Source organism: Neurospora tetraspora, assembly GCF_033439725.1.
Source record: "Neurospora tetraspora strain CBS 560.94 chromosome Unknown B0H65scaffold_8, whole genome shotgun sequence".
NCBI lineage: Eukaryota > Fungi > Ascomycota > Sordariomycetes > Sordariales > Sordariaceae > Neurospora > Neurospora tetraspora.
The window spans coordinates 2,241,321-2,268,750 of NW_026944390.1; the positions used below are offsets into that span (position 1 = coordinate 2,241,321).

General features: G+C 52.0%; 10 protein-coding genes across 10 annotated transcripts; 8 read left to right on the top strand and 2 right to left on the bottom strand.

Moving 5' to 3' along the window:
• Positions 1 to 362: 362 nt before the first annotated feature.
• On the top strand, positions 363 to 1,818 carry B0H65DRAFT_322142 (uncharacterized protein). Its single transcript, XM_062823424.1, has one exon. The coding sequence runs from the start codon at positions 653 to 655 to the stop codon at positions 1,631 to 1,633; it is 981 nt and encodes a 326-aa protein (XP_062677863.1). The 5' UTR covers positions 363 to 652; the 3' UTR covers positions 1,634 to 1,818.
• A 2-nt stretch (positions 1,819 to 1,820) lies between these two features.
• On the bottom strand, positions 1,821 to 2,953 carry B0H65DRAFT_592350 (Spc24 subunit of Ndc80-domain-containing protein). Its single transcript, XM_062831123.1, has 2 exons — positions 2,696 to 2,953; positions 1,821 to 2,613 (listed from the first exon to the last, which is right to left on the bottom strand). The coding sequence occupies exons 1-2, from the start codon at positions 2,720 to 2,722 to the stop codon at positions 2,005 to 2,007; spliced, it is 636 nt and encodes a 211-aa protein (XP_062677864.1). The 5' UTR covers positions 2,723 to 2,953; the 3' UTR covers positions 1,821 to 2,004.
• A 97-nt stretch (positions 2,954 to 3,050) lies between these two features.
• Positions 3,051 to 4,400, top strand: B0H65DRAFT_322165 (uncharacterized protein). Its single transcript, XM_062823426.1, has 4 exons — positions 3,051 to 3,272; positions 3,353 to 3,371; positions 3,442 to 3,535; positions 3,623 to 4,400. The coding sequence occupies exons 1-4, from the start codon at positions 3,257 to 3,259 to the stop codon at positions 3,953 to 3,955; spliced, it is 462 nt and encodes a 153-aa protein (XP_062677865.1). The 5' UTR covers positions 3,051 to 3,256; the 3' UTR covers positions 3,956 to 4,400.
• A 1,401-nt stretch (positions 4,401 to 5,801) lies between these two features.
• B0H65DRAFT_552879 (uncharacterized protein) lies at positions 5,802 to 7,679 on the top strand (the record flags this gene model as incomplete). The annotated part of the gene is made up of 2 exons (XM_062829925.1): positions 5,802 to 5,954; positions 6,006 to 7,679. 2 exons carry the CDS (start codon positions 5,802 to 5,804, stop codon positions 7,677 to 7,679), a joined length of 1,827 nt encoding a protein of 608 aa, XP_062677866.1.
• Positions 7,680 to 9,282: 1,603 nt separating this feature from the next.
• Positions 9,283 to 11,364, top strand: B0H65DRAFT_434377 (uncharacterized protein; the record flags this gene model as incomplete). Its single annotated transcript, XM_062825126.1, has 3 exons — positions 9,283 to 9,352; positions 9,426 to 9,523; positions 9,610 to 11,364. The coding sequence occupies 3 exons, from the start codon at positions 9,283 to 9,285 to the stop codon at positions 11,362 to 11,364; spliced, it is 1,923 nt and encodes a 640-aa protein (XP_062677867.1).
• Positions 11,365 to 12,356: 992 nt separating this feature from the next.
• Positions 12,357 to 14,790, top strand: B0H65DRAFT_322222 (uncharacterized protein). The gene is made up of 4 exons (XM_062823428.1): positions 12,357 to 13,267; positions 13,327 to 13,948; positions 14,016 to 14,413; positions 14,476 to 14,790. Exons 1-4 carry the CDS (start codon positions 12,836 to 12,838, stop codon positions 14,545 to 14,547), a joined length of 1,524 nt encoding a protein of 507 aa, XP_062677868.1. The 5' UTR covers positions 12,357 to 12,835; the 3' UTR covers positions 14,548 to 14,790.
• A 1,332-nt stretch (positions 14,791 to 16,122) lies between these two features.
• B0H65DRAFT_435600 (purine and uridine phosphorylase) lies at positions 16,123 to 19,741 on the top strand (the record flags this gene model as incomplete). The annotated part of the gene is made up of 5 exons (XM_062825200.1): positions 16,123 to 17,128; positions 17,313 to 17,469; positions 17,518 to 18,150; positions 18,207 to 18,902; positions 19,036 to 19,741. The coding sequence occupies 5 exons, from the start codon at positions 16,123 to 16,125 to the stop codon at positions 19,739 to 19,741; spliced, it is 3,198 nt and encodes a 1,065-aa protein (XP_062677869.1).
• On the top strand, positions 19,672 to 20,457 carry B0H65DRAFT_478892 (uncharacterized protein). The gene is made up of 2 exons (XM_062827507.1): positions 19,672 to 20,016; positions 20,146 to 20,457. The coding sequence occupies exons 1-2, from the start codon at positions 19,887 to 19,889 to the stop codon at positions 20,391 to 20,393; spliced, it is 378 nt and encodes a 125-aa protein (XP_062677870.1). The 5' UTR covers positions 19,672 to 19,886; the 3' UTR covers positions 20,394 to 20,457.
• A 2,827-nt stretch (positions 20,458 to 23,284) lies between these two features.
• B0H65DRAFT_582429 (uncharacterized protein) lies at positions 23,285 to 24,050 on the top strand (the record flags this gene model as incomplete). Its single annotated transcript, XM_062830849.1, has 2 exons — positions 23,285 to 23,576; positions 23,659 to 24,050. 2 exons carry the CDS (start codon positions 23,285 to 23,287, stop codon positions 24,048 to 24,050), a joined length of 684 nt encoding a protein of 227 aa, XP_062677871.1.
• A 712-nt stretch (positions 24,051 to 24,762) lies between these two features.
• Positions 24,763 to 27,423, bottom strand: B0H65DRAFT_552885 (uncharacterized protein; the record flags this gene model as incomplete). Its single annotated transcript, XM_062829926.1, has 4 exons — positions 24,763 to 25,947; positions 26,041 to 26,961; positions 27,050 to 27,078; positions 27,153 to 27,423. 4 exons carry the CDS (start codon positions 27,421 to 27,423, stop codon positions 24,763 to 24,765), a joined length of 2,406 nt encoding a protein of 801 aa, XP_062677872.1.
• Between the last annotated feature and the right edge of the window lie 7 nt (positions 27,424 to 27,430).

The window sequence follows — 27,430 nt, forward strand, 5'->3', positions numbered from 1 at the left end:
CGTCAAACAGGAATCTCGATTCTTCGCAGCTTCCATTCCTGCATCTCGATGAGAAGTGGAAAGAGGGCATCATTTTTGGTGTTTTCGAAATTCTTGCAAGAACGGAATGGAAACGTGGGTTTCGTGTGGCTGCCAAGACCTCCTATTCCGGGGCACTTCAACCGCTGGAGGTGTTCACGACCCTAAAAACGGCCCCTGTGGTGATCTGGTCGCTCATCCGGCGCCTGCCGAAGAAGCGGGTGTAGTGGACCCTGAAAGCTTCCCCAGCTTTTAACCGTTGGAAGCTCCGACCCCTGTTCAAAACGGCTTTCGTCCCCCCTTGCTTTCCCCGGTCACTCCATGTTTCCGTCTTGCGCACTTGCACTTCACATGCTTAGCCTCAAGAACTCTCCAAAACAACAAACTTCTATCATGTCTTAAACTCAACTAGTTCAACCTCGGGTCAGTGAACAAGATAACTGTGCTCCAAGCACACGCATGTTGGTCTCAGCGGCAGATATGCCCCTCGCCAGCAAAGCTGCATACAACTTCAATCAACTCACCATCAAACCATACATATCGTCAGCTCTACCGGACAGAGCGTGCTCTTTCACCTGTCTCTTTCGGACTCAACATCATCTGTTGCCACCGGCATAAGACACCCTCGGACATCATGGCCTTCCTCAACCCCGTCCACGGACTCGTCGTCCCCTTCCTCTGCCTCTTCACCATCCCCATGGCCATCTTCGCTGGTATCACCTCCGCCCTCGCCTTCTCTCTGCTCATGTTCCGCGTAGCCATCGTCTACGTCGACATAGCCATGGCATTCGTCCCCCAATTCATCAAAGGCCGTCACTACCATAGCATCACCGACGGCGAACTCCTCACTCCACGCCGCCTATCCTCCAGCAGCAGAGGCAGCTTCGGAAACAGAGCCGGCGAAAGTGGGGACAAATCGCCCTCAGCCGTCGTCTCCCCCTCCCCTTACTACCAAAACGGTTACGACTCCCACCAGCGGAGTCCCCTCCGCCGTAAGAGCAGTTACGGCTTTGGCTCTGTTCGTCGCTCTCGCCGCTCTAGTCAAGCATCCATCTCACCAACCATCACCTCCATACTCGAAGACGGCGAGATGATCCCCCCTCTACCCGAGTCCGGAGGGCTGGCACCCTCCGTCGGCATCGAGCGAGACTTTGAAGGGGTAGGCGGTTGGAAATTCAACGACAACAAGGACGACGACGGCTGGGAGAACATCAACTCACGCCTGGAACTCCCCATGGAAAGGTGCTCGAGCTTTGGAGGTCGGTACCATCACAGTCTGAGCCATCGGTCGCATAGTGCTGGGCCGTCGCAATCGTTGGAGGGGGGCTGGATGGGGGGAAGTACCAGTAGTAGAAAGGGGACTTTGAGGAATGGAAGTGGACCAAGTGGATCGGGACATGGTGCCGAGGCGCAAACGAGTTGGCATGGTACGGGTGCCAGGGCGAATAGGAGCGCTTTGGGGAGCATTTCCAAGACGTTGGCTTTGACGCCGGGTGATAGGAGGAATAATAACCATTATGGAAATGGGGCGTCGCCGATGGGCATGTTGGAGCAGGAGCAGGGGTATTTTGCTGGTTTCACTTCTCAGAATGGGAAGTGGAGGCCTATGGCGTGAATAATCATGATGTACCGCTTGTTCGATTTTGCCGATCTGGACAATGTTGGTGGCGGCTGTGTTTAGTACATAATCAGGATCGCTTTTTTCAGCGGACACAACATTGTATACCAAATTATAAGGATAGAACAAGGCTGGGTATTAAGGGAAAGCGACAATAAAGCTCAACATACTTCGATATGATCACACTAAGAAATCTGATAATGTTTCCAAACAACAATAATTCAACATGGTATTATTCCCGCCCAAACTCCTCCAGACGCCAATTCCATCCATGCATCATACCCTTTCATAACCATCCGTAACCGCAACCTAACCCATCATTCCATTGCTTGCCATCCAAAGCCCCCTCATTACCCCCAGCAACACCCCTACAGCGTCTGCCAAAAATAATTCGCATAAAAAAACCTTGAAAACCGATGCCGGTCCACATTAACCACGCACACATCCCCCCGCCTATCATTCCTCACCACCGCCCTCGTAAACTCCCCATCTTGCTCCTCCCTCTCAATCTCGATCCCCAAACTCCTATACACCTTCAACCTTAACAACACTTCATCCTCTACGCTCCGGACCTGCCCCCCATTCCCACTCCCATTTTCTCCTGTTGATGTGGCAGCAGCATCCCCATCAACCCCCTGCAACTCCAACTCCTGCAGTCTCGCCTGTAACTCCGCCAACTGCGTCTGCAACCGTTCCGTTTCCATTTCGAGGTCTGACACATTCTTTGCTACGCGGAATTTCTGGGTGTCTAGGCGCGAAATCAAAGAGGCGTGTTCGGCGGAACTGTGCGAGGAGGTAACTTCTTGGTGCTGGGATTGTAGGGTGTTGAGGGTGCGCGCGAGTTTCTTCAGGTTGGTTTCGGATTCGCGCAGGCGTAGGTCGCGCGCTTGTTGGAGGGTGGAGAGCGATTCGGCGACGCGCGAGACGGCGTGCCGGTCAGGGGTTATGTTGAAGTTTTGGGTTGTGTGGGCGATTAGCTGGGGTAGAGTTAGTGGATTTGGATCTTCGTTGTTGATTCGGGAGGAGAGAGGGAGGGGAGAGGGGAGGGGGGAGACGAACTGTGGAGGGGTCTTCTTCGAGAAGCATTTTGGCGGTTTTTGTCTGGTTCTCGTTTGGGGTTTTGTTTTGTTCGTGTTGTGTAATTGTTGGTTTCCGAAATTGAGTCGGTCTGAAGGGTTTTGCGGCCGTAGATGTGCTGATGGTTGTTGTAGAGACTTGTTTGTTCTTAAACTCAAAGTCGCGAATGGTTTGTTGTTGCGTCGCAATTGTCGAGTCCCAAACCAAACAATGGACCCATCACTCGGGGCGACGAGCCGCAACAAGCTCAAGTGGGGCAAGTCCTTATCTTATCGCAGATTTACACGGGGATAACCGGGCAAGGGTCATGCTGTTTCCCCAGTGTCCTTCGTCATCGGTGGCACATTGACAGAGCTCCAGCCACGCGACCCGACTACGGGCGGCACTCAGCTATCACTAAATTCCAGAACCTTGCTGTCCACCTCTCACACCACCCGACCTACAGACTCAAGATCCTTATAGTCGCTGCCGCATTGTTTACCACCATCTATCCAGGATACCAATTTTCTTGTTCTCTCAACCAAATACCCTCAGTTTGCCGAAATGACACAACTTCCCTGTAGGTGGTCAGCTCATACGACTTGTTTTCATTGTTCTCCAAGCTTGGCAGAGGGTAGCTAACAGGAACCGTGGTTACAGATGCAGTGGATGCGGAAACGTGAGTCCCCGAGTTGCACAATCGCCCCCAGGATTCCCGAATCATCTAACGAACCACGATACCGATGCAGTCCGCTCAATCCCGCCGAGCTCAATGTTCTGCGGGCGCAATATGAGAAGGAGGGGGAGATGGTTGGCGTCCAGACCAAGTTCAACTACGCATGGGTGCGCATCACCGTTTCCCGATCCCAGCACACGATCTTTAACCTCGACGAACACATCACTAAAACTGTATTTTTTTGAGAGGTGTAGGGCCTAGTAAAGTCCAACGTACGAGCCGACCAACACCTCGGCGTCATGCTGCTATCAGAAATCTTCCGAACATCCCCCGAGCGCCGCCGCGAATGCCTATACTACCTCGCCCTCGGAAACTACAAGCTCGGTAACTACGCGCAAGCGAGGAAATACAACGACGCCCTCCTAGAAAACGAGCCGGCAAACCTCCAGGCCGCCAACCTCCGGGCCCTGATCGATGACAAGGTGACCAAGGAGGGTCTGATGGGTGTGGCCATCATTAGTGGTGTGGCTGTTGCCGCCGGTGTCATAGGAGGTGTTTTGCTCAGGAACTTGGGCCGCAAGAGGTGATAGGTAGGAGGAGTAACCGGCCGACTGGTGGCATATGACAGAAGGTGAAAGAGCAGAAAGTGCCGCTCCTTTGACGATATGGGATAACAGGGTCCGGTGTGTATAATATGGGCGATGATTTGACGAGCCAAATCCCCCTTTCCTTGTTTGAAGTTCCGATAACTGGACTACAGACATTCTTTTCTATAAGATATAGGCGTTCGGATTCACCTGACCTCTCCCAGTGCTGGTGTTTGCTCGGTAGACCTACTCTCTGGCTGCTTTCCGTTCGAATCCCACGTGGCTCCTGTCCGACCTTGAGCTTCAGGACGGCGTGGACTTTATTTACTGGATCCAGGAGCGACCCCAGATATTGGATGATCGAGGATGTCGTGTCAGTCCTTGGCGCTAGCCTTGAAGAACTGTGACAACACAAACGTGCTCCTCTTTGAAGGCTTAGACCCTGTGCCAGTGTGATTGGCTTTAACCACCACTCACTTTGTTTAAGTTAGAAAGCCCTGGTATCACCTTGTCATCCCAAAACCATGTTGTAGCGTTATCAACCGCATTGCTAAATGAAATATCAACACGTCCGATACCGTACCGTACCATCGTGACACCTCTGAAAGATGTGTGCCTTGCCGTGCCTTGCCCCCGTCATAGCCCACTTTCGTGCATGCGGGACCACTTGCCCTGTCTCAGGGTCAGGCCGCAGCTCGACGCCGACACATTGGCTCACCACTCCCGTTAACGGCCTGTGACATGCTAGATTGGGTCCCTTGGGCTTTTCAGTGCTGCGAGTAATGAGGCCCGGGGCAGACTTTAACTTTTCTCCTCATCAGGCCATCAAGAAGTGCATTTTCGATGTGACATGAAACATTGCCAGATTCAACCTTGAATCCCACCCGATTCACGGATTGTGAATATCGTCGGGTGGATGACCTAGTTGGCCTAGGATCGATTGAAAAGGACAACTTGCAACATTGTAATGTCTCCAGGATGTCTGAACATCAACATCGGATGAATACCTCAATGGAACATCCAAGACATAAAAGATGAGGGCCAGAATGACCCGTGGCGAGTATAAGAAGGGAAAAGAACAATACCGGGATCCATTGTACATCCTAGAAAATACCATAACGCTGTGACGCATGGCCGCCGACTTTCCGAGGCCCAACCAAATACAGCGGTTACAGGGCTATTCAGGGTCCAATGGGATGCCGCATTACCTCATCCAGTCAGGCCCCGTTCCCTCTTTTATTGCTCGGTCGGATTCCCAGGCGCAACGAAGGTTCAGACATCGATCCAGCAAACGGCTGAACCTTCTCCCAACAAACTGACGTTGTGCCATCCATTTCCTTCTCTCCCAACAACAGAATCCTCGCCACAAAAGAGCTCACGGCCTCGAACAACGAAAGAATCCCCTTCACGGCGAGCAAACACCGATATCTGTCCATTTAAGCTGCGCCTGGCGGCTGTTCCCTCCCGGTTGACGTCGCCGCTGCGATCCTTCAATACACTAACTAGGACGCCAATGTTGCGGATTACAGCAACTGTATCAATAACGCCGACTCCATCATAGTGGGGCAGCGACTTCACTTCACTCGAACATCACCTACTACAAGTACACGACCTCCGCCTACAAATACTATCTTCGCCATATCACGCGCGGGCTTCTTGCTTTCCGAAGCCGACTGTACAATACCTGGAATCTTCCTCCCGTCATACAAGGCACCCGCCGATCCCGACGTCACACATCAAAGTGGCCTTGCGAGCGCTCCAAAACATCGGCCTCACCGTCCAGTTAGGGCTCGCCGCCTTTGCTGCTTACAACGCAACCCAAAGGCTGCTGAGCCGACCGACGGCGATGGCGTCTCCCGGGCGTCCCCAGAGGCATCTTGATGCGACAACAGGCAGAGAAGTTGTCTACTGCTATGGCTGCGAAAACGAGTGGTATCGCGACGACTACCCTCACCTGGACCTAGAGTGCCCCAGGTGTCACAATGATTTCGTACAGATTGTGGGTTCCCCCATCAACCGTCCAGAGATCGCCATGCTAACTTTCCCACAGGTCGAACCCGACAACGACCCCCGACCAGGTGTTCAACAACAAGGTCCCCGTTCAGACTCAGACCCGGACGAAGATGACATAGAGGAATTTCTCGAGCGTGGTCCCGGGTCCTTCTTCATGCGGCGATCGGTATACCACTCGCCAGAAAGTCCCTTCCAGAGTCCCTTCAACCGTCCAAGTGGGAACGGCGTTGAAGACCTCGACAGCAGTCCGGACCGGCCCCGCGCCCGTCCAGATGACAGTGGCGAGGCCGTTTTGTCGCGGTTCGCCGATATGTTCGCCGAGTTAGGCGGCGCAAGGCCGGGACAGCAAGGAGGAAACGCCTTTGGGACACAGCCACGGATACAGCGTACAACCTTTACCAGATCAGGAGACGGCATGGCTAGCTTCACCTTCACGACAACGACAACTACAGGAGGCGCAGCGGGAGACGGGCCGGAAGTGCCCGCTTTTGACACGTATGTTCGCTCGCGACATGGCAATCCTGGAATTCGCAGACACACGATCATTGTTGTGACTAATGGGAGGGCTAACTCTAATGGTGATGGCAGTCTGTTTAGGGGTCTCTTTGGCAACATCCCGTCGCCGGGCGCAGAAGACCCCGGTGGTGGCCCGGGCCAAGGCGGCGGTCCACGAGGGCCTCCTCTTGGGTTTGCCGCTGGCCTGCAGGAGTTCATCGCTACGCTGCTAAACCCACAGGCGGCAGTCCATGGCGATGCCGTGTATACCCAGGAAGCGCTCGACCGCATCATAACGACCCTCATGGAGGCTAACCCGCAATCCAATGCGGCTCCTCCAGCAACGCAATCGGCCATCGAGAAATTACCCAAGAAGATCCTCGACGAGCAGATGGTCGGCCCTGAGGGTAAAGCCGAATGCACCATCTGCATCGACGAGATGTACAAGGGCGAAGAGGCCACCGTGCTACCGTGTAAGCATTGGTTCCACGGGGAATGCGTCACCCTATGGCTTAAGGAGCACAACACGTGCCCTATTTGCCGAATGCCGATTGAGGGCAACAACCAAACCGGGAGCAACAGCAACAGGAACAATAACAGCCAACCGTCCGCATCACGCCAAGAAGCCAGCACCAGCTCTTCATCAGCCTTCGCTTCCTCAACCGCCCCAGGACGGAACCCCTTCGAATCACTAAACCCCTTCGGACCACAAGGCCAATTGGCCACAGAGCGACTTCGGCGCAGCGAGCAGGAAAGAGAAGAGCGTCTCGAGCGGATCCGTAACGTGGCCGGCGTTAGGCGCACCGACTCCCAATCCGAGGGAATCTCGCGCCGTACCTCACACTCGCCTCCCAGCCGCGAGAACTCCAGTTTCAACATGCGATCGCGCGTTAGGGACCCGTCGCCGCCAAGGGATAGGGGTACCTCGACGGCCTGGCAGAATTCAAGCAGCAATTCGCAAAGCAACATTAGCAGCAGATACAGCGGTGGGCTCGGTAACCTCTGGGGTCGCACCAACAGTAATAGCGGGCAGGGCAGTTCACGGGATAGAGATGGACAGCGTGAGGGAGGAGGACAGCAGCAACAAAATCAACAGCAGCAGCAGCAGAGTTCGAGTTCTGGTAATGGCGCGCTGGGGTGGCTTAGGGACCACTTCGGCCGTGGTTCTTCCGGTTCTGGCTCCGGGTCGGATAGGGATAGGGAGCGCAGACGCTGAGCCTGGTAGGAGCGGTCATGGCAATATTAAGAGCTGGGTCGATCGCCCGGTTATACAATTGTGTTCTGAGAATCGGCTTAGGTACATATACAAGGAAGGTCAAGGGAACACAAGAGTTGTTGGTTCATCATGAATGGGCTTTCAGGCTTTTGATGGATAAACCGTATATGGTTCTTGATGCTACTAGACAAATCAATCAGATTGGGAAATAGCTGGATCGAGCGGATAAAGGGCGAAGAGGGTATGGCACTATGTTGCGTTAAAGAGCAAGCAATGGATAAAAATGCGAGATTATATGCCAGGGCTTGTATCATATCCGTTGTTCTTTGTCTAGTTCTGGTGCTCATTTGTTATTTGGTCGGTCGGTGCTTTTCAGCCTTGCGCTGATTTTATCTTTATTCCCACATTGGTCATCACAGGCCCTTATTATCACTTCCTGATCTTTGGCCAAAGAGACGGATCGCAGTACTTGTATTCTTAGATCATCTTCTTGCTGCGGTGAATACATTGTTAAAGTATAATTATCTACCTTCTTCAATACATTACAATCTTTAATAAGAATCCAGTTCAAACACCCTTCGGTTTCTATCCGATATCAGTGTGCCATCATTGAGATATATATCTCCCGCATTATAGAGGTAACTAGAGGTAACCAACTGAATCATACCTACATAACCAACACAACAAGCAAACAAACTGAAAAAGCCCACCCAACCCACCTCTCTTCACACCTTACCTACCACCTTACCTTGATGAAAACAAGGTTCCGTTATGCTGTCATCATTTAGCGGTGATGGTGGTGGTGGTGGCGTGCCCCTCACCTTTCTCCAAATTCCCATCCCCTCCCAGACCGAGCCAGGGTCGTTGTCGTAAGCTTCCCACTTTTCTTCGAAGCTTGGTCGGTTCCGTGTAAGCTGATTGGTTGGTTAGGTCAATCGCCCGGCGGCCTCTCGATTTTGCGTGATGGGAAAGGGTCGTCTTGCATTGAGAGTATGGTGAACTAGGTAAACGGCTGCCTGGTGATCAAGAGGGGCTGGGATGATGATCGTATTGTTTCTACGTAGGTAGGTCTTGAGAAAACCGTGTTGTTTGTTGTTCTGAAGAGGGGGCGGCCATCTGTCCTTTTTATCTTTTTCACCTAACCTACCTACCTTGCTCTTCAACTTTTGAGTCAGAGGTCAGGCAACCTTTGTTTGTGGTTCAGGACTTCAGGTGACAAGCTGGCTAGTGTAGGTACCTAGGTTGGTCACCTATCTCCACTCCGCTAGGACGGAATCCTTTAGAAGACGACGACGACGACACACCACCCGTGCGAGATTGAGGACGCGGCATTGCTCGCCACTTTGTTCGGTCGGAGCCTATTATCACCTACGAATCTATCAGTGTCGCGCGATTGGTATCGGGCGGGCAATTAGCGGAAGACGTTCCAAGTGAAGCGTCTCGCTCCGGAGTCGTTTCGCGTTGCAGCGTCGTTGCCGCCGCGCGCCGCGCTGTGGTCAATCGGGTCAGTCAGGTTAAGAATTAGGTTACCCTACCAACCAATCCACCAACCCGCGATCGCACCTTCGGCTTCTGGACACTCGGCCATAACATCACCACAGCAATGCACGGCTCAAAACACATAGCGGTGTTGTTGGCGCTGGCTTTGGGGAATGTTGTCTTGGGATTAGAGGGTATGCAGTCCTCGCAGAGATGCAATAGCGATTGAGTGATGTTGGCAAGATGGATTGACTGACCAACCTTTAGATGTCGCGCCAGTAGCGGCTGCCGTTCCCAATCCGCAGTCGCTGTATGTTCAGTTTATGCACCCTGTTCCACGGTCTTATGTTTATGGTCAAGATTTGGTATTTCATCCCCATCCCCCTTCCCTTCCCTTCTATTTACCAGTATCCCAATTAGATGATAGTTTTGGGCTAACTGACTAAAACAGGGTTTCCGCCTAAACGTCAACCCCTCTCTCACCACCGGCGGTTGCGCCTCCCCCAACATCACCATCAACAACCAACCCTTACTTTCTTCGCAAGACGGGTCGTTTGTGCTAGATAACGATATCAAGGTTGATCTTACTTGGGAATCACGCTGCTTCCCCTCCGCTGACGTCGAAGACACCGATACCGACTCCGTCCACAGCGGAAACCCTAACGGCAACGGCGATGTTGGGCACGTGGATTCTAACCAGCGATCGCAATCCGTCACCCTCACTTTGCAAGCCGTCGACGGACAGCCGGTAAAAGAGGATTTGAGTTGTACGATCTGGTTCAGACAAGAAGAACCGGTGTGGGCGTTTGGAGTGGCGGGGTGGTGTGTTGATGCGAGGATTAGGGATGTTAGGGGGAAGAATGGGGGGTGGGAGGTTGTTTTTGATGACAATGATCATGGAGACAACGCAGTGGAAGAGAGAGAAGAAGAGGGGAAAGGGGAGAGTAGGGAGGGCAGGTTGGGAAGGGAGAGGAAGGAGTTTGAGAGGGAGGTGGAGTGTTTGGAGTTTCGGAGGAGTGTTGCTACTGCTGAGGAGAGAGACAGTGCCGGTGTGGCTGGACACGGCTATGCGCAAAAGCCGGTGGTGAGCAGGGAGTACGAGGCAAGCCGACAACGGCTCGAAACCCTTTGCGCGAACCTCCCGCCGAGAGCCAACGACATCAGCACTCCCTCTGTCCATCCGCCATGGCAGCTCCCGCATCACCGACCAGCTAAACCAGCTCGCCTCCCGTTTCCCGGTCTGCTTTTGGACTCACCCTCACCATCATCCCAGCAAAAGACTCTAGCGTCCCTCCTCTCTTTACTCCGCGCCTCACTCTACGCCCGTCTGGCTATCCTCTCCCCCGCCCGTCTAGCCAGCTACCTCACGTTCCTCTCCCTCCCCATTTTCGCTTGCGTCTTCCACTCCCTACGCAGGCTACGCAACCGGCGAAGAAGACTGGCCCAGAGAAACGGGGGAGGAGAGCCAGTGGTGGTGATAGAATCGCTCTGTCCCGGCTTCTATGGCAGCGACGAAAGCTGTGGGGAGTGCAAGGCTAGGTATTTTGCTCAGTTGCAAGCTGAAGCTGGCGCTGGATCTGGGGGAAGTGATGGGAAATGTGAAGGTGAGTGGGACAATGATGGAATGGCGGAGAGGGGGGGTCCGTTAGAGGAGAAGGAGGGGATGTCAGAGGTGCATGGGGAGAAATGGGAGAAAGAAGAGAAAGAGAGGATTTCGGAAAGAGAGTACCAGCGCTATTGTGAGTACCATGCAGTGCCAGAGGATGGGTTCGCGTTGAGGTATGAACCTGGGTCTGAACTCCGGGCGGTACATGAGCTTGTGGGCGAGGTTGTTGATGATGAGAGGGTATGGGATGAGAAAGAAACGTTGGTTGACTCGGAAGACGAGCGGGAGAAGGAGCGTGGAGATGAAGTCGGGGAGAGCAGTGGTGAGGATAGTGGAGGTGAGGATAGCGATGATGATTTGTCCATTGGGGGCGAGCTAGCTTCGTTCATGAGGGCTGCGAATCTGGTGGAGGATATGATTCGGGCTGGAGCGAGGCGAGAAGCGGCTCTAAGGCCTGAGGTCGCCCCGGTGAATGCCAGGCGGCAGGCGCCTGGGACGCCTCCACCGCCGAGTTATGTGGAGGTGGTAGGGCTGAGGGGGGTTGTTGATGACGAAGGGTTACCGCCTCGGTATGAGGAATATCTGAGAAGTCGAAGGTAACAGGCTCTTTCTTTGGTCGCGAGGTTCTTCGGGGTATTTATGGGTTAGGGTAATGCTTAATGACTGTAATGAGTGTTGGGGAAATGTTGGGGCGGATAGGGCATAGGCGATGCGATTCTCATGTGCATCAACATGGGGTCGGTGCTTCTTCCTCTTTCAGAGGCGTACATACGCATGAACATTACATACGATACGAATGTAATTACCTCCTCCAAAATCTTTGACGACGATGCAAGTGTTGACCTTTGTTGGACATTGGTTGTACTTGTCAAGGACTCAAAGGTCAGATGGGAACATAGCTAGACCCACTAACATATATGGTTGCTGTGGTAACGTGGAATCCGAAAAACAATATTTGATTCGGTGCTAGGCGCTATTCCGAGATGTCCAGTGGATGAGAATCGTCTTCTCGGACACGATTTTGTTCACAGGCGGTTTTGATCCGTACGCGGAGATCCGCAATATCTTTCTTTCTGTTACCTCTTTAGGTATAAACAGAATCCTGATTGCTGCTGTGACCTTTTTCGTTTTCCCATATCTCCCGTTCATGATAGAGATGACGGGACTGGGCAATGGCTTTCAGGGGCTGATAATTGGATGCCTTCTGCCCTGCCAATGTGTCACTGCACTGACTGACGTGATGGAGGGTTCCCCGCAGCTGTGTGGCAGGTGCCGAGGCGCGCCGCGTTTCCGCTCAACGCAGAGTGATGCTGCATTGAGGTGAGGTTGAGTTCTGACCAGGCTACGAATGGAATTCTTCTGGGACCCAGTTGGCGATATTTCCACCCAACGAAGCGTTTTGCCCCATCACGAGTACAATATGGACCAAAACTCTCTTTTGTGATGAGGCTGGTTGACGGCAGGAAGCCTGATGGTCTGCGATCTGAAGGTTTCGTTGGGTTGTCGATCTGAAAACGCCGCCAATGTATTCGCGGGCATGCCTCTCATTTTGAAGGGAGTGTCGACGGTTTCGATATCACGTTGAGGTTTCCAGGTTGTATTGCACAAGTTCAACCTGAACCCATCACAAGTTAGGTGGAAATAACGTTGTGACCAACCACTGTAGCGAAGCGCGCGGAGGGCCCCAACTGCCCGCCCTGCCCTGTGCTAATCTCCACTTCCACTTCCACCCGCCCCCGCTGAGCCTGGTACCCCATTTTCGGGAGACGCCCAGACGTTCGATTTCAGATCCGCTTGGCACCAAACTCCGTCTCTGCCACTTTCTTTTTGCTCTTGCTCTTGTCTGGTATTGGTAACTCTTCCGAAACCGAGGCCTTCTCGTTTCTTATCCTTGCTACTCATTTGTATCCAATTTCTACCGCCGCGTCAAGCCCGGTACGCTTTGCAACACCAAGCTCGCGAGAGATCATCAGTCTTGTGCTTGGCGATTTGTCCAGTTTGCTGCCACAGCCCTCCTCCTCACTTGACCACCACATCACCAACCCCGCGATCCATCAGACACTCTGACATCATGGCCGACCCGACGCAAAACCAAACCGACACCGCGGACCCCGTCGTCGCGCCAGTCGCTAAGGAAGACGCCGAGACCACGGCCGCCCGCCGCGAACTCAAGCACACATCCATCTCCGAGCAAAGCGCCGCCGTAGCCCAAGATAGCGGATCAGACAATGGCACCCCTACAGCCGGATCAAGGAAGGCCACTCCAGAGCCTGCAATTGGCGACGACAAAGACACCGAGATGAAGGAGCAGGTTTCGTCTCCCAAGAAGAAGAGAGCACACGACGAGCTTGACGAGAGCAAGGACGCGAATGACGCTGAATCCGGGGACCAGGCTTCCACAGAGGAGGCCAAGTCCACCGCGACCCAAAGTAGGACAGACAGGTCCGAGCCGGAGAAGAAGCGTGCCCGTGACGAAACATCCACGTCGGATGACGGAGCGAAGGTGGGACATATCACGGACACATGCTATTTGCAACTCTCGACTAACCCGACGGTAACTAGGAGACTACAACCTCAGTATCTGCCGAGACAACCACCACCGAGACTATTGCGAAGCCCGCCGAGCCAGCAGCAGAAGTCAAGCCCACGAGCGAAGAAAAGCCCCAAACATCATCCTCCGCCTTTGCCCAGTCCGGTTTCGCCAAGCTTGCCAGCTCTACAACCTCTCCCTTCGGCGCCCTAGGGGGCTCCGCAGCCCCCAGCCTTTTCGGCTCTACAAACTCTGGATCCGCCTCTCCCTTCGGCACTCTCGGCGCTTCCACCACAGCAGCGGCCCCCGCGCCGCCCAAGCTCAGCTTCGGCAGCTCAGCCGCCGCACCATCGCCCTTTGCCGGCTTTAACAGCGCCAGCACCGGCTCCGTGTTTGGCGGCGGGTTCTCTAGCGGTTTTGGAAGCGGCGCGCTTGGTGGAGCTAAGCTTACAAGTTTCGGTGGAAAGCCCGGTGAGACTTTGACGAGCAGCAAGCCTGCCAAGCCTTTTGGTGCGCCAGAGAGTGACGCGGAGGAGAGTGAAGAGGAGGGCGACAACGAGAAGGAGGATGCGGGGTCAAACGAGGAGAAGGAGGGGGAGAACGATGAGGCTAAGACTGCGGCGGAGGAAGAGAAGAAGCTGAAGTTGCGAAAGGGTAAGTTTCAGTTATTTGGGATCCCTACGTCGCTTTGTCCTATGCGGTAATGCTAACTTGAGATCAGTCGTTGTCGATGACGGCGAGGGCGAGGACGCCACGCTACTAGCGGTGCGCGCCAAGATCTTCGTTATGGAGAAGGGTGTCGGCTGGAAGGAGAGGGGAGCCGGCATGCTTAAAGTCAACGTGCCCAAGGCGAGCGTCGAGCGAGATCACAACGGCAACTGGGACTCCACTTCCTTCGACGCCTCGGCACTGGTGGAGGATAGCGGCGACGGAGAGGCCGGCAGCGGTGGCGGCCGTAAGAGTGTCCGTCTCGTCATGCGCCAAGACCACACCCTCCGTGTGATTCTCAACACGGCGATTGTACCGGCCATGACGTTTGTCGTGACCAAGAAGCTCAAGGCGGCATATGTGCTTTTTACGGCGTTTGAGGGCACGGAGCCGAGACAGGTGCAGGTCAAGGTATGTTATCGACAGGCTTCGGGAGATGATCTGGACAGCGTGCTAATTATGATCGTGTGCAGCTGAGCGAGGCCAACGCTACTGCCTTCAAGAACCTTATGGATCTCATACAGAAGGAGCTTGCCGACGAGTAAGAGAGTTAAAAACTACCTCTATACAACGTTTTGTTTCACCTAGACGAGAGCGAAGTCGGACTTGCAAGGCCGTCGGCAATGAGACTATGTCTATTTTACTTGGTGCGTGGGCGTTGTGGGATGGATAGGCGAAGGGGTGGATGAACGGACGGCTGAGGTGACGGCTGGGGAGGGAGACACGAAAATACCAGGGCAGTCACTTTTTCTGAGGGACTGGCTCGCTTGCATTTGTTATTGCGGAACTCCTCGCAAAGGAGTATCTCGGATCGTCACATAAAGAGGGTGGCGCTTCGATTTTTTATATTGATCCTGTGTTACTAGATGGGTGTGAGGAAGACATACCGAGCACTGAAGACAGTTAGAGGTATAGCATCCGCCAAGTTTTTTCCAACCCCCTACAATCACCATCTTCTCCCATTGTTGAGTTTCCTTTATCTCAGCTGAGACAGACAAGTTCTTTCCTCCGCGAAAGGCCGGGAAGGAAGATGTCTGACTCTAACATAAAGTTTCCTGTTGATTCTCCCTGGTTCACATCTCTCTTGCCTTCAGTTTTCAACATCGAACGGCGGGGAAGGGGGTGTCAGGTACTCACGGTAGGTACTTCAGGATGCGTCTCTTCCATTCGTTGGATGTTCCTGCCTGGAAGGTGGGCTGTCCTCACTTTGCCGTGAGTGATACGGACGGGAGAAAAGGCTCCGAGTTCCTCATCGCTCCTTCGAATGGTGGGTGAAAACGCGGTATGAAGCCTCCCAATTCACGAATGTACCTTCCCTTCCCATTCTGAGTGGGCGGGTACTTTTGAGCTTGTACTTGCTGACCACAAGTTGTTAGGCACATCGCCTGCCGTGTTTCTCGCGACCAGCGTCGATTTTCCTTCTTCAATGAAATCCACTCGTTTAACCACTTCTCTCGCCCAACTTTTACCCAGCAACTCACAAGTTACATGACTAAACGGGTCAAATCTTTCGTCACAGCATTCGGGTTATCACAGTTCTCCCTCTCTACATGCCCTCCAACATGGCGTTTTACTTCTTCATCCCACGACACAGCCCTCGGCAGTATCCAATGGGAACCCTCCATTGCCCGCTCGTCCAGTGCCGTCGAAACTAGACGCCATGGCTGTGCAGAGATGCACACTTTGGGCTCCATCAGGCTGCGCGAGCTGAAAGTTACTTAATGCTTACGAGCATGGACAACTTGACAACTTCACCAGTGATTCGTACTGGTATTCCTTGAATGGAGCCAGATGGATACTAGCCCGCACCTAAGGTATGCATCTCTTCAAATTTGGTCACGCGTGGGGATGACTGGGTGTTGGTTGTGCATTAGCTGATATACTCCTCACTTTGCCAGAGCCTCACTTCCTCAAGTGTCTTGGAGCCTTTCCGGATCACTTTTTCAATTCATCACCCGCCGATGCTGAGAAGTCTTTCTTTCAGACTCCTTCGCGCTCTTCATCCCCAACGATCATCACTTCGCACAAACTATATCACACTATTCCCGCTCGGCTGCTCCCTCCTCTGCGTCTTTAACACGCTCTCGTGACCGGCGGGCGCCGGACCGGTCTTTCACAAGATGGCGACCGAACGGACCGATAACCCCAGGTCCCATAGCGATTACACCATAGGCTGGGTTTGCGCACTCGCCAAAGAACAGACAGCAGCAACGGCCATGCTAGATATCGAATATGAAGACGATCTTCCCATTCCGGAAGACGACTACAACATCTACACTCGCGGTTCTATTGGAAAACACAATGTCGTCATTGCCTGCCTTCCTGAAGGCATCATTGGTACAACTGCAGCAGCAACCGTTGTGAAGGAAATGCTTAGAACCTTCCCTAGCATCAGATTCGGCTTAATGGTTGGTATTGGTGGTGGAATCCCGAATATACAAGACCACGACGTCCGCCTTGGAGACGTTGTTGTTAGTGTGCCTCAGGAGACCTTTCCTGGCGTGGTTCAGTGGGATTTAGGAAAGGCAGAGCAGGAAGGCTTCAAACGAATTGGATCTTTGAACCACCCGCCCAACCTCTTACTTTCAGCGGTCTCGAAGCTCAGAACACGCCATGCAATGAGAGGACCTCGGATTCCAGCCTACCTTGACCAGCTGGCAAGAAATTGGCCATTGCTGGCTTCCGAGTACCTGAGATCAGACGCTCTCAGAGACATCTTATTCGAATCCGAGTACCCACATGACAAAAACAAGCTCAACAACGATTGTCAGCTCTGCGATGCCACGAGAATTGTCAGCAGAGAGCCACGGGCAGCTAAGATGAAAATCCATTACGGATTGATAGCATCAGGCAATCAGGTCATCAAGGACGCCATGGTACGGGATAAACTCAATGACAAACTAGGTGGAAATGTTCTGTGCATTGAGATGGAAGCAGCTGGGTTAATGAATAATTTCCCTTGCCTTGTTATTCGGGGAATTTGTGATTATGCAGACGCGCATAAAAACAAAAGGTGGCAGGAACATGCAGCCGCCATTGCGGCTGCCTATGCAAAGGAATTTCTACAGGAAGTGGCACCCACAGCTGTGAACAGAGAGCGAGCAGCATTAGAGGTTATTCAAGAAGGTCGGTTTCCTACCGTTTTCACGGAACGCGTTGTTGGGCTTCAGTACCCCTCATCGCAGTTTGGCCCCTTTCCAACATCCGCTCAAAGGTGTCATGTCTTCTTTCCAAGGTCTCATGTCTTCTTTCGAAAGTTTCATGTCTTCTTTCGAAAGTTTCATGTCTTCTTTCTAATACTTCTTTTTAGTGAAACAGAACGTTTTCAAAACGGCCGAAGATGTGAACTATATCAGATCCGACTTAAAAAGACAGGAAGATCTTGCTATCATTGAGTGGCTAACCCCAATGAATCATGGCTCACAACATAGCCTTTACCGGGATCGAAGACAACCAGAGACAGGCAGGTGGTTTCTGGATTCCATTGAGTACAATACCTGGAAGGACTGTACCAGCAAGGTTCTATTTTGTCAGGGTATCCCCGGAGCAGGAAAATCTGTCCTTTCTGCACTAGTCATTGAGGACTTATCATCGGCCTTCGGTCAGACAGCGAGCATCGGGATTGCTTACATATACTGCGACTACCAACGCCATGACCAGCAAACACCACTGCAGCTTATTTCCAGTCTCACGAAGCAGTTATGCTTGCTTAACACTACTCTACCGCCATACGTCAAAGATCTATACAACCTACACCAGCCAAGGTCCACCACGCCTTCGCTGAAGGAAATCTGTGAAGTCTTCCAGAACATTGTTCGATCATACACTCAGGTCTATGTTCTCATCGACGCGCTTGATGAGTTATCAGCCAAAGCCGGTTATCGGAATACCTTCTTAGATGAGCTCCTAAAAGTTAAGGACTCGTCACCGACACTCAATATGCTTTTCACCTCGAGGCCTCTCGCAGTTCCAGAAGTTCGCCACTTTTTCAGTCATGCCATGAAAATGGAAATCTCTGCTCCACGGGAAGATATAAATAAGTTCATAGATGGCTATCTCGCGCAGCTATCACCTGATGCACTTATTCCTAATAATGACGATCTTCGGGAGGAAGTTAAAGGTGCAGTGGCACAAGCTGTTAGCGGCATGTAAGTTATCTTGCAGCCTTCAGTTTGATGATAATCTTAAGCTAACTGCTAAAAAGGTTCCTCTTGGCACGCCTCTACTTGGACTCTCTTGTCGACAAATTGTCGCCAAACCAGGTGCGATGTGCGCTAGAAGTCATGAAGAATCAGAACCGCGGAGTGGACAAGAAGTCAATGGAAGATACGCTGTGCAATGCTTACGACCACACCATGGCACGGATAACTGGCCAAAAGAAAGACATCGCCGAACATGCAATGTACGTCCTGTTGTGGCTCACGTACACGCAACGACCCCTCAAAGTCGACGAGCTCAGGCATGCGCTCGCTGTAAAGGTTGGAGCCAAAGACTTGAACAGAGGCGACCTCATACCCCATTTGAATTTGTCAATGTATGCTGGATTGGCAGTCATTGATGACAAGACCCAAGAAGTCCGCCTGGTCCATTATACTACGCAGGAATATCTGGAACAGCGCCACTTCAAACCAGCCCTATACACAAACCCACACGTTACAATTACGGACATTTGTGTCACATACCTGATGTTATCTGTCTTCAAAAGCGGGCCATGCAGTCTCAAAGACGAGTACATCGAGCGGATCTCAGCCTACTCGCTTTATTTGTATGCTGCAAGATACTGGGCACACCATGCTCGTCTCTGTTCCGAGCCCTCCGAACTTCTCCTCAAATTCTTGGGGTGTAACGAGGCTACGAGGGGTGCAGCTCAAGCTGATCACGTCGGGACATCGTTTTATTTGTCTTGGTTTTGGTATGAAGAAGAAGAAAAGGAAGAAGAAGAAGAAGAAGAAAAAATCGACTGGGATGAAGAAGGAAGCGACTGGGATGAAGAAGGAAGCGACTGCGATGAAGCAGAAAGCGACTGCGATGAGTACGAAAGCGAATTCTGCAAAACTCCGATCAGAAGGAAGCTACTTCTGCAAACTCCGATCAGAATTACACTTGGCTGCGAGGTATGACCTTCACCAAGCTGTAGAGGCGCTACTCGAAAAGGGTCATGACTTAAATGCCCTAGAGACCCGGAAAACACCACTTTATGTGGCTTTGGAACACGGAAACATAACTACCGCCCAGATCCTCCTCCGTAAGGGAGAGCAGGTCATCAGATCGGGTGGAATTCCAGTACTTCATGCCTTTTGTGCTGACATATACGGACATACCGAGGTTGACGTGTCAATGGTTGATGATTTGCTCAACCGGGGAGCTAGGATAGCATATGACTGTGGCAACTGCCCTTTACTAGTCTGGGGAGCTGGATATGACCAGGAGCAGCTTGTTGATCTCCTATTACAAAGGGGTGCCAAGGTGGAAAGTCTCAACGACTACAGATTTACGCCCCTGTTTGCTGCAGCTTCGGTGGGGCATACCACCGCTGCGCCGGCTGCGACCAACTCTCCCGCCATGCCCGGTCTTGCCGCCAACTGCGATGGCTTCTACAAGGTAGCATCCGGAGATTCTTGCGACACCATTGCCTCGAAGAACAGCATTACTACCACTCAGTTCAAGAGCTGGAATACCGAGATCGACGCTCGTACGTATCTGCCCCATAATCTAAACCCCTACGGTGCCCATTACTGACATCCCGTACACAGAGTGCACCAACCTCTGGCTCGGCTACTACGTCTGCGTCCACGTCCCCGGAGCCGTCACCCAGAAGCCGACAACCACCACCAAGGCTACCTCCACCAGCACCGCTGCTCCCGCCGCGACTAACTCCCCCCAGATGCCCGGTATCGTCGCCAACTGTGACGGTTACCACAAGATTGCCTCCGGCGACCAGTGCGGCACCATCGCTGCCAAGTACGGAATCACCACCGATCAGTTCCTGAGCTATAACAGCTATATCAATGCTCGTACGTTCCATGCCTTCCCCTCTGCCACTTTCCCCCTTGCCCCTTTCCCCCTTGCCCCTTTCCCCTATTCCATTCCCACTTTCCCCTTTCCCTTTTGCTTACCCCAACTAACCCACCTCTCCATAACAGAATGCTCCAACCTCTGGCTCGATTACTACGTCTGCGTCCACGTCTCCGGCAACTCCGGTCCTACTCCCCAGATGCCCGGCATCGTAAGCAACTGCAAGAAGTTCTACCAGATCAAGAGCGGTGACAGCTGCTGGAGCATTTACTCGGGCGCCGGAATCACGTTTGATCAGTTCAGGAAGTGGAACACCCAGGTTAATGCGGATTGCAGTAACTTGTGGTTGGGGTACTATGTTTGCACTGGGGTTTAAGGGGCGAGAGGGGGTGATTTAGGGGTTGGTATGAGGGGCGCGTAGGAGAGAAGAGGTCAGGGAGTAGGTGTGAAGGAGATGAGAGGCTAGGAGGAGAGATCTGAGGAGAGATCTGAGGAGAGATCAAAGGACTAGTACTTAATCCTAATGTTTCTGCACCACGCACCCTTCGGCCTTTTGCTTTGTTTCGTTCTTGAAGCTGCCAGTCAAGTATACAACATTCCTCTTTCGGTAGTAACCGCCCTCAAATTTACATCGTGAGTACGGTGTTGGCTCCACTTTCGGTTTGGTTTTTCGCTGTTTTCGACGAACTCCCAAGTTGGTGTTAGCGCTGCTTGCTTTTGTTGTGTTGGTGTTGGTACACTAGGAAGCGCGCCAAGTGGTAACTTCTCTGTTGGATGTTCCGTCACACTAAACTCCATTCGTCCTCCCTTCGTTGGATGGTTGGCCATGCTCCTAACCTGATTGCGATTGCGGTATACCCTTTCGATGTCGAGGATTCACATCACTCCTGATGCCGTTTTTCGAAGTACCCTGCCTACATACCTTATTTCTTTTGAGAGGGGCAGCAGTGTTGCGGTAAAGTTTGGGCTCATAGAATCGAGACGCTGGCCCCATGTCCCAACGGGATTCTTTGACACCTCTGGCTTTTGTCGCCATTGTTTCGGGATGGTGTGATGTCATCTGGCGAATGCGTTCCAATCTTCAGCGCTTGGTGCAGTTGTTCGGGACGTTGGCACAAACATGGTTATGGCGTTTTATGCGCCGCTCTGGCGTTGGTCGTTTTCTTCATTATGCTGGCCTTATGGTAGTCTTTCCTTCTATGTATTCGATGCTTTTTACTTGCATCAGGTCAGCGAGGGTCCGTTGGTCCTACACTCAGCGTCTATGGTGAGTGTCTCTGGTGGGGAGAGTGCTCGCCCCGTTTGGTGAGCACTTGGTCTCCGAGCCTCAAAGACGTCCGTTGGGACAGTCGTGTTTGAGCCCATACTTCGGCTGACCATATTCCTCTGCGCTCCTTTGTCGAATCCCCTATGTTGGCCGTACGGCGACGATGTTCGCGCCAATGCTCACACATGGTGATGGTTGGAAGTTGGTAATCTCATTTTTGCCTCGTTTCCGTCGTGGCCCGACTTCTTTGTGGATGATAGCGCGTGTCTAGCAACATGAGTGGTTGTTCTGATGACAGTCTGACTTATGGACGAAGACAGACGAAGGACATGGGTATAAAAGTGATGAGCCAGCGACGGGAAGATGGTAGGTTTGTGTCCTCATCATCGGTCAATCATTCGTTCTCAACACTGCGCAGCTCAAATTGCGATTATTCACGGAATCCGGACGGTCGGCGACCCCATTCACATTATCGACACATATATAACACCTAACAATGTCACGAGAGGTTGAACTCACTTATGGGGAGGGGACGTTGGTAAAGGGCACAAACGTTAAAGGGATTTGGAAGAAACTGGATTTGGAACTCAATGAAGCCTGCAATGATTTGGACAAAATACATGTAAGAGGCGGAAATCACGCAGGCATGAAAGCCAGGCTACAGAGCTTATGCGAAGGCCTCCGGACATGCGTTGGTTCCAAAGACTTTCCTTACAAGGAGCTTGAGAATTTCCGGGAATATATGAAGGCACCAGATACACTCCCGTCAGAGATATTCCTTCTGGTGCGGATGTATACCCTGGCTTGCGATGGTGAGTATATATTGCTGAGAGTTTAGTACCCTCGAATCTGTGATGATGATTGCTAAATATATGACCAGTACACTACAAGGCCAACAGATTGGACGTCGCTGAGGACGACAAGAAACGGGAACTTGCAGTCAGTATTCCCCTTTGTGTACATCAATGGATAAGAACCTAAAGCCTAACAGTGAATTTTTATCAGAATGGCAATCTGAATGATTTCAGGGAAAGGATAAACACGGCGATTGACAAGGTCGAAACGCATCTTGAACAACTTCAGGAGATTCTCAAGAATAATGCTCAAGTCGCTCACGCAGAAGCTTCGCAACAGACTGCTACCGGTGCCACGCAGGGTCAGGCTCCCCAACAGGCTGGCGAAACTAGTTTTCTTCTTTCAGATTCTGGCGAAGAATAACCGGCATTCAACGACAGTAAAGCTAAGAGCTTCACCTGGCTTCCAGCTATGACACTCCCACTACGATGAGGGCGTGTGCTGTTGGGGGGGAAGTTTCTCGAATGGGATGAACGGGGTTTCTGCTTGGAGTGTGTTCTGGAAATACACAAGGATATTGGTTGATATATGGTCAAGTGACAGGAAAGAGACCTGCGGGCAGGTCTATCGGAAGTTCAGCACTAGTCTTTCTCTGTTTTGTGATAGCTCGCAGCACCATATTGACAGCTGTTACCTCCCATCTTTTCTTCTCGTAGTATTCGTGGTAATACTCCTCATATCCAGGGCTCGGTCGAAAAGGTGTGATAGACACTCCGACTGTACAGCCGCCGGTTGACATCCAGCCATCAACAAACCACTGGAACAGACAGTCATAGGTGAGTAGATCCTCTCGTCAGCTCTTTTCTTGTCTTTTCATATTGTCATCGCAGTTTCACATCCCCCTAGATGGATTTCGTCAAGTGTCTGTTGTGTCATAAGGGTGACAGTCAAACTGCGCCTGGTTTGCACGCCTCAAGACCTGACACATACCGCGTCAGTCACCTTCGTTATGCCTGATACAGGAGCAAAAGGAACAGGAACCCGAAGTGACATGAGGATAAAAGGCCATGGGCCAACTTCTTCCAACAAAATCTGTCCGTATATTATCCACACCCAGTATTGTCCCTTACCTCATTCCAGACGAAGCCAACCACCCTCCCACAGTACCTACCTCTACCTTGTCTAAAATAGGGCACATCTCAATCATGTCCCAACAGAACCCATCCACCCCAATCTACCCCCTGTTCATGTTCCTCTTTGAAACCGAGCGCTTCTTGTTGGAAGCACTCAAGAGTCGTGATACGGTGGAGCCTGCGGTACACGAAGAGCTCAAAAACGCCTATCAAAAGTTTAGGAAATGGGGGATAGAGAACTACAAGTATCTTGCGGAAATGGCTGATGATCTAGAGAACAGTGAAGTCCACAAGCCGAAAAATTATAAGGGGTATCAGATACTTTTTTGGAAGTTCAGGAAGATGTGGCCTAATGTTTACTTGGGTAAGAAGACTCAACAATGGCTTTGAGACACGAGAACAAGAACAAAAGAGAAAAACAGGTAGCTGACACTAAAGGGGTGTAGTTAAACAAGTCATGAAGGATCGAGCAAAAGCCAAGGGAGGTCAAGAAACTCCAACCACGGCTGAGGGGGATTCTGCCACAACTACCTCTAATGCCTCCCAGCAAAACCCACCCAAATCAGAGCATCCTCCTCCCACCAGTGACACCACCGCCAACCTCTTCGCGAAATTCAAAAGCCCAGTCATGCTTCCCTTCGCCAAGTGGTGGGCCGAGGCTCAAGACAAGAAAGAAGGCCCACTGTTGCCCGCATCGAGCTTTGAACAGGCTATTGAGGGGATTTGCAGCTCCATTTCTCTTATCCTGGAAGATTGGGAAACGGATATTGCGCCTGATTTGATGCCGGAAGTGGAACCGCGGGAATTGAGCACTGGTGGTGAGGGTCATAGTGGGTAAAAGGACCGTAAATCGTTTGTTGGTTACGGTACCTAGGCAGCTTTGAGATAGGTAGGTAGGTACATGTAGGTAGAATGAGGGGGCAAGTGGTCGTATGAATAAAGAGAACATACCTAGACAGTCCAATACCGCTCCCTTTCGTTAAGAAAGACCGTTGCAACACTGTGATATGCCAGGTAATAAGTTGGAAGTATGTCTGGGTGAGTCTATTGAGCATTATTTGAACATGGAAATGTTTTGAATAGCGGTCCACAGGTACAATAAAGATATATGAATGCGTGTAAGAGTATTCCGAAGGTGTGATGTAGACCGTGAGGTGTTCGGTTTATTCTTACGACCGCTCGGCATCCAAGTGCCCGAACAGCAAGCAAAGCCATTTCAATGACTTACATGTACATGTTGAACATAATTTTACGCCTGTGAGACTGTTCCAGAGGTGTGAAAACGCTGGTCATTGCAACTATTCCGCTAGTCCTACTCATACCAAAACTAGTAGCTACCCAAGTCCCCTACCATTCGCGGCCTCATCTACGCTTTTTATATCCTAACTTTGATGAGGGCGAAGAAGAACAGTCATTCTCCCAGATGTGCTCTCGTTGCTCGTCCTCCTCAGCTTCCGGAGGGAGCTCCGGAGGAGGGCCAGCTTTAAGTTCCACCATCTCTAGCTACTGTCGCTACTCGGAGAAGAGAGCTCCTCCTCAGCGAAGATGATCTATTCCTTTCCTTTGCCCTTCCAATCAATCTTCTTACCATAAGCTTTCGCAGAAGGAGAGGAAGCCTCAGCCAACGGCTTCTCGTCGTCCTCCTCAGTATCCGACTTTTTGTCTTCCTCCTCGTTATCCGACATCTCGTCCTCCTCCTCACTATCCATCGTCTTACGCCTCTTGATTTGCGTGGGACGCTCCACAGATGGTGGGGAACGCTTTTTAGCCTGACCATAAGCGTTTGCAGAAGAGGAAGATGCCTCGGCCAACGGACTCTCGTCCTCCTCCTCACTATCCGACCACTCATCGTCCTCCTCGTCATCCAGCATCTTAAATTTCGGAGGCTCCGGAGGCTCACCAACCTCTCCGCGCCTCTTGACCTCCGTGGGCTCTTGCGCAAATGATGGGGAGCGCTTTTTAGCTTTGGGGGACGGACTGATATCGAGGGGTGCGAAGATTTCACGGGGTTCCAAGAGTCTGGCTGACCTTGACGGCTTCAAAACTTCGGGGGGCTTTGGGAATCCAATATTCCGAGAGACTCCAGCGGGTTTAGAGGATTTGGCGGGCGTTGGGGATTCGGCGGGCTGCGTGATATCGGGGGATGGGAGGATCTCAGCGGGTTCTAAGAGTCCGACCGACTTGGGGGACTCGGCGGGCGTGTTCTGAGAAGCTCCAGCAGGCTGAGAGAATCTGGCAGATTGAAAGGTTCTAGGGAAACTTGCGAATCCGGTGGGCCTCCAGAACCCCTCCAAGGATTTCAAACTTTCCGGTGGCTTTGCGAATTCAACAGGCTTTCTCGATTCAGCGGTCTTTGAGGACTCGGCGATAGTTGGGAATTCGGGGGGTCTCCATAATTCATCCAAAGATCTCAAATATTCGGGGGATTGTGTAGAATTAGCGGGCTTTCTCGATTCAGCGGTCTTTGAGGATTCGCCGATCGTTTCGGATTTGGGGAACCTCCGTAATTTTTCCAAGGATTTCGAACTTTCGGAGAACTTTGCGATTTCAGTAGGCTTTCTCGATTCAGCAGTCTTTGAGGACTCGGCGATCGTTGGGGATCCGGTGGGCAGAGGCTGTCCAGGGGGCTGGAAGAGTCCAGGGATATTTGCAATTCCGGCGGGCTTTGCGGATGCGGCCGACTTTGAGGGCCCAGCGGTCGTTGGGGATTTGGCGGGCAGAGGCTGTCCGGGGGGCTGAAATAGTCTAGGCATATTTGCAATTCGGGCTTGCTTCCAGAGAGCGGAGTTGATCTTGGCCATAATGGTCTGGTTGATGTACTAATTGACCTTGTGGACCTGGCGCCGCTTCAAGATTGCGGCAGGCTGAGACTCATCGAGAGTTTTACGCGGAATCCCCAAGCGCGAAGCGGTCCTGAGATCTATTGGCCTTTTGGACGGTATTTCCCCAGGCTCACGCTTCGTCGTTCTTTCGTTGACCAAGTCTAGGTATTCCTTTTTGCTCAGGGGTTCAGGAGGTGGTGGTGCTGGGAGATTTTCAGGGTTTATGAATTCCGATACACCATCTACAGTCATAAAAAGCTGTTTTGCTGCATATGGATATCGAGGACCGGCCTTCGTCTTCCCCTTTCGAGAGTGTGTATTCCAGTTGAATTCTAACAGCTTCTTGACTTTTGGCTGTACGTAGTATTCTTCGCTCAAATCTTGGAATTCTTGCTCGCTGAGGTGTTCCAGTGATTTTGCTGCTGCGTAGAATTTCGGGTCCAAATCTTGCGATGGGTCATCTACCTCCGGGTCGGCTTCGGCGGACTCACTGGAGGACTCGTCGGAGAGCTCATCGGAGGACTCATCGGAGAACTCACCGGTGGATTCGTCAATGGACTTGTCGACCGGCTTGTCGGTAGGCTCTTCGACGGGCTTGTCAGTAGACTCATCGGTGGGCTTGTCGGTGGACTTTTCGGCGGGCTTGTCAGTAGACTCATCGGTGGGCTTGTCGGTGGACTTTTCGGCGGGCTTGTCAGTAGACTCATCGGCGGGCTTGTCGGTAGAGTCTTCGGTGTTGGAGGCATCCGGGAGTTCCCGCAAAACCCAGTCATCGTATTTCGGTTTCTTGAGTAGCGCGCCGGGGGTGGCAGGGGCGAGCAGTCCGACACATCCTCCAAAGTCCCAATAGATAATATTGTAGAGCAGCCCGTATAGCCTTCTCAAGCAGTCTTCCAGTGCAAACTCCGATTCAGGCGTTTCTGAAGTCTGTTGAACACCGGAATGTTAGGTACACTGCTTGGGATTCGCCCAGCATTGCCTTGTGGCAGAGGTAACATGGAAGTTTATTACGTACCGTCCCTCTCACGTCGAGCAATCTGTGTGCTAGCGAGACGTCAGTGTCTGGCTGCCAGAAATAAAGGCCCATAGGCATGTTGTGGTATCAGAAAGTTCCTCACCTGCGTTCATCTCGCCCAGAGCCAGTGCCAGAAGTGTCCCGACATCCTTTTCTTCATTCGGATGCTCCCAGTCCACGGCCCAATCTTCATCATCGTCTTCTGGATCAAGCTCTTGTCGGTGATAGGCCTTGACCCACCTGCCAAAAATATCGGCGGCATCTTCGATAGCAAGAAACTCAAGGCGGCGATCCCTCATTATCTCAACTAGTGTTTGCACCCTGTGAGCGGCGCGACTAACTCTGTCGGGCGAAGCGAACAAAGGGCCGGACATCTTGAAA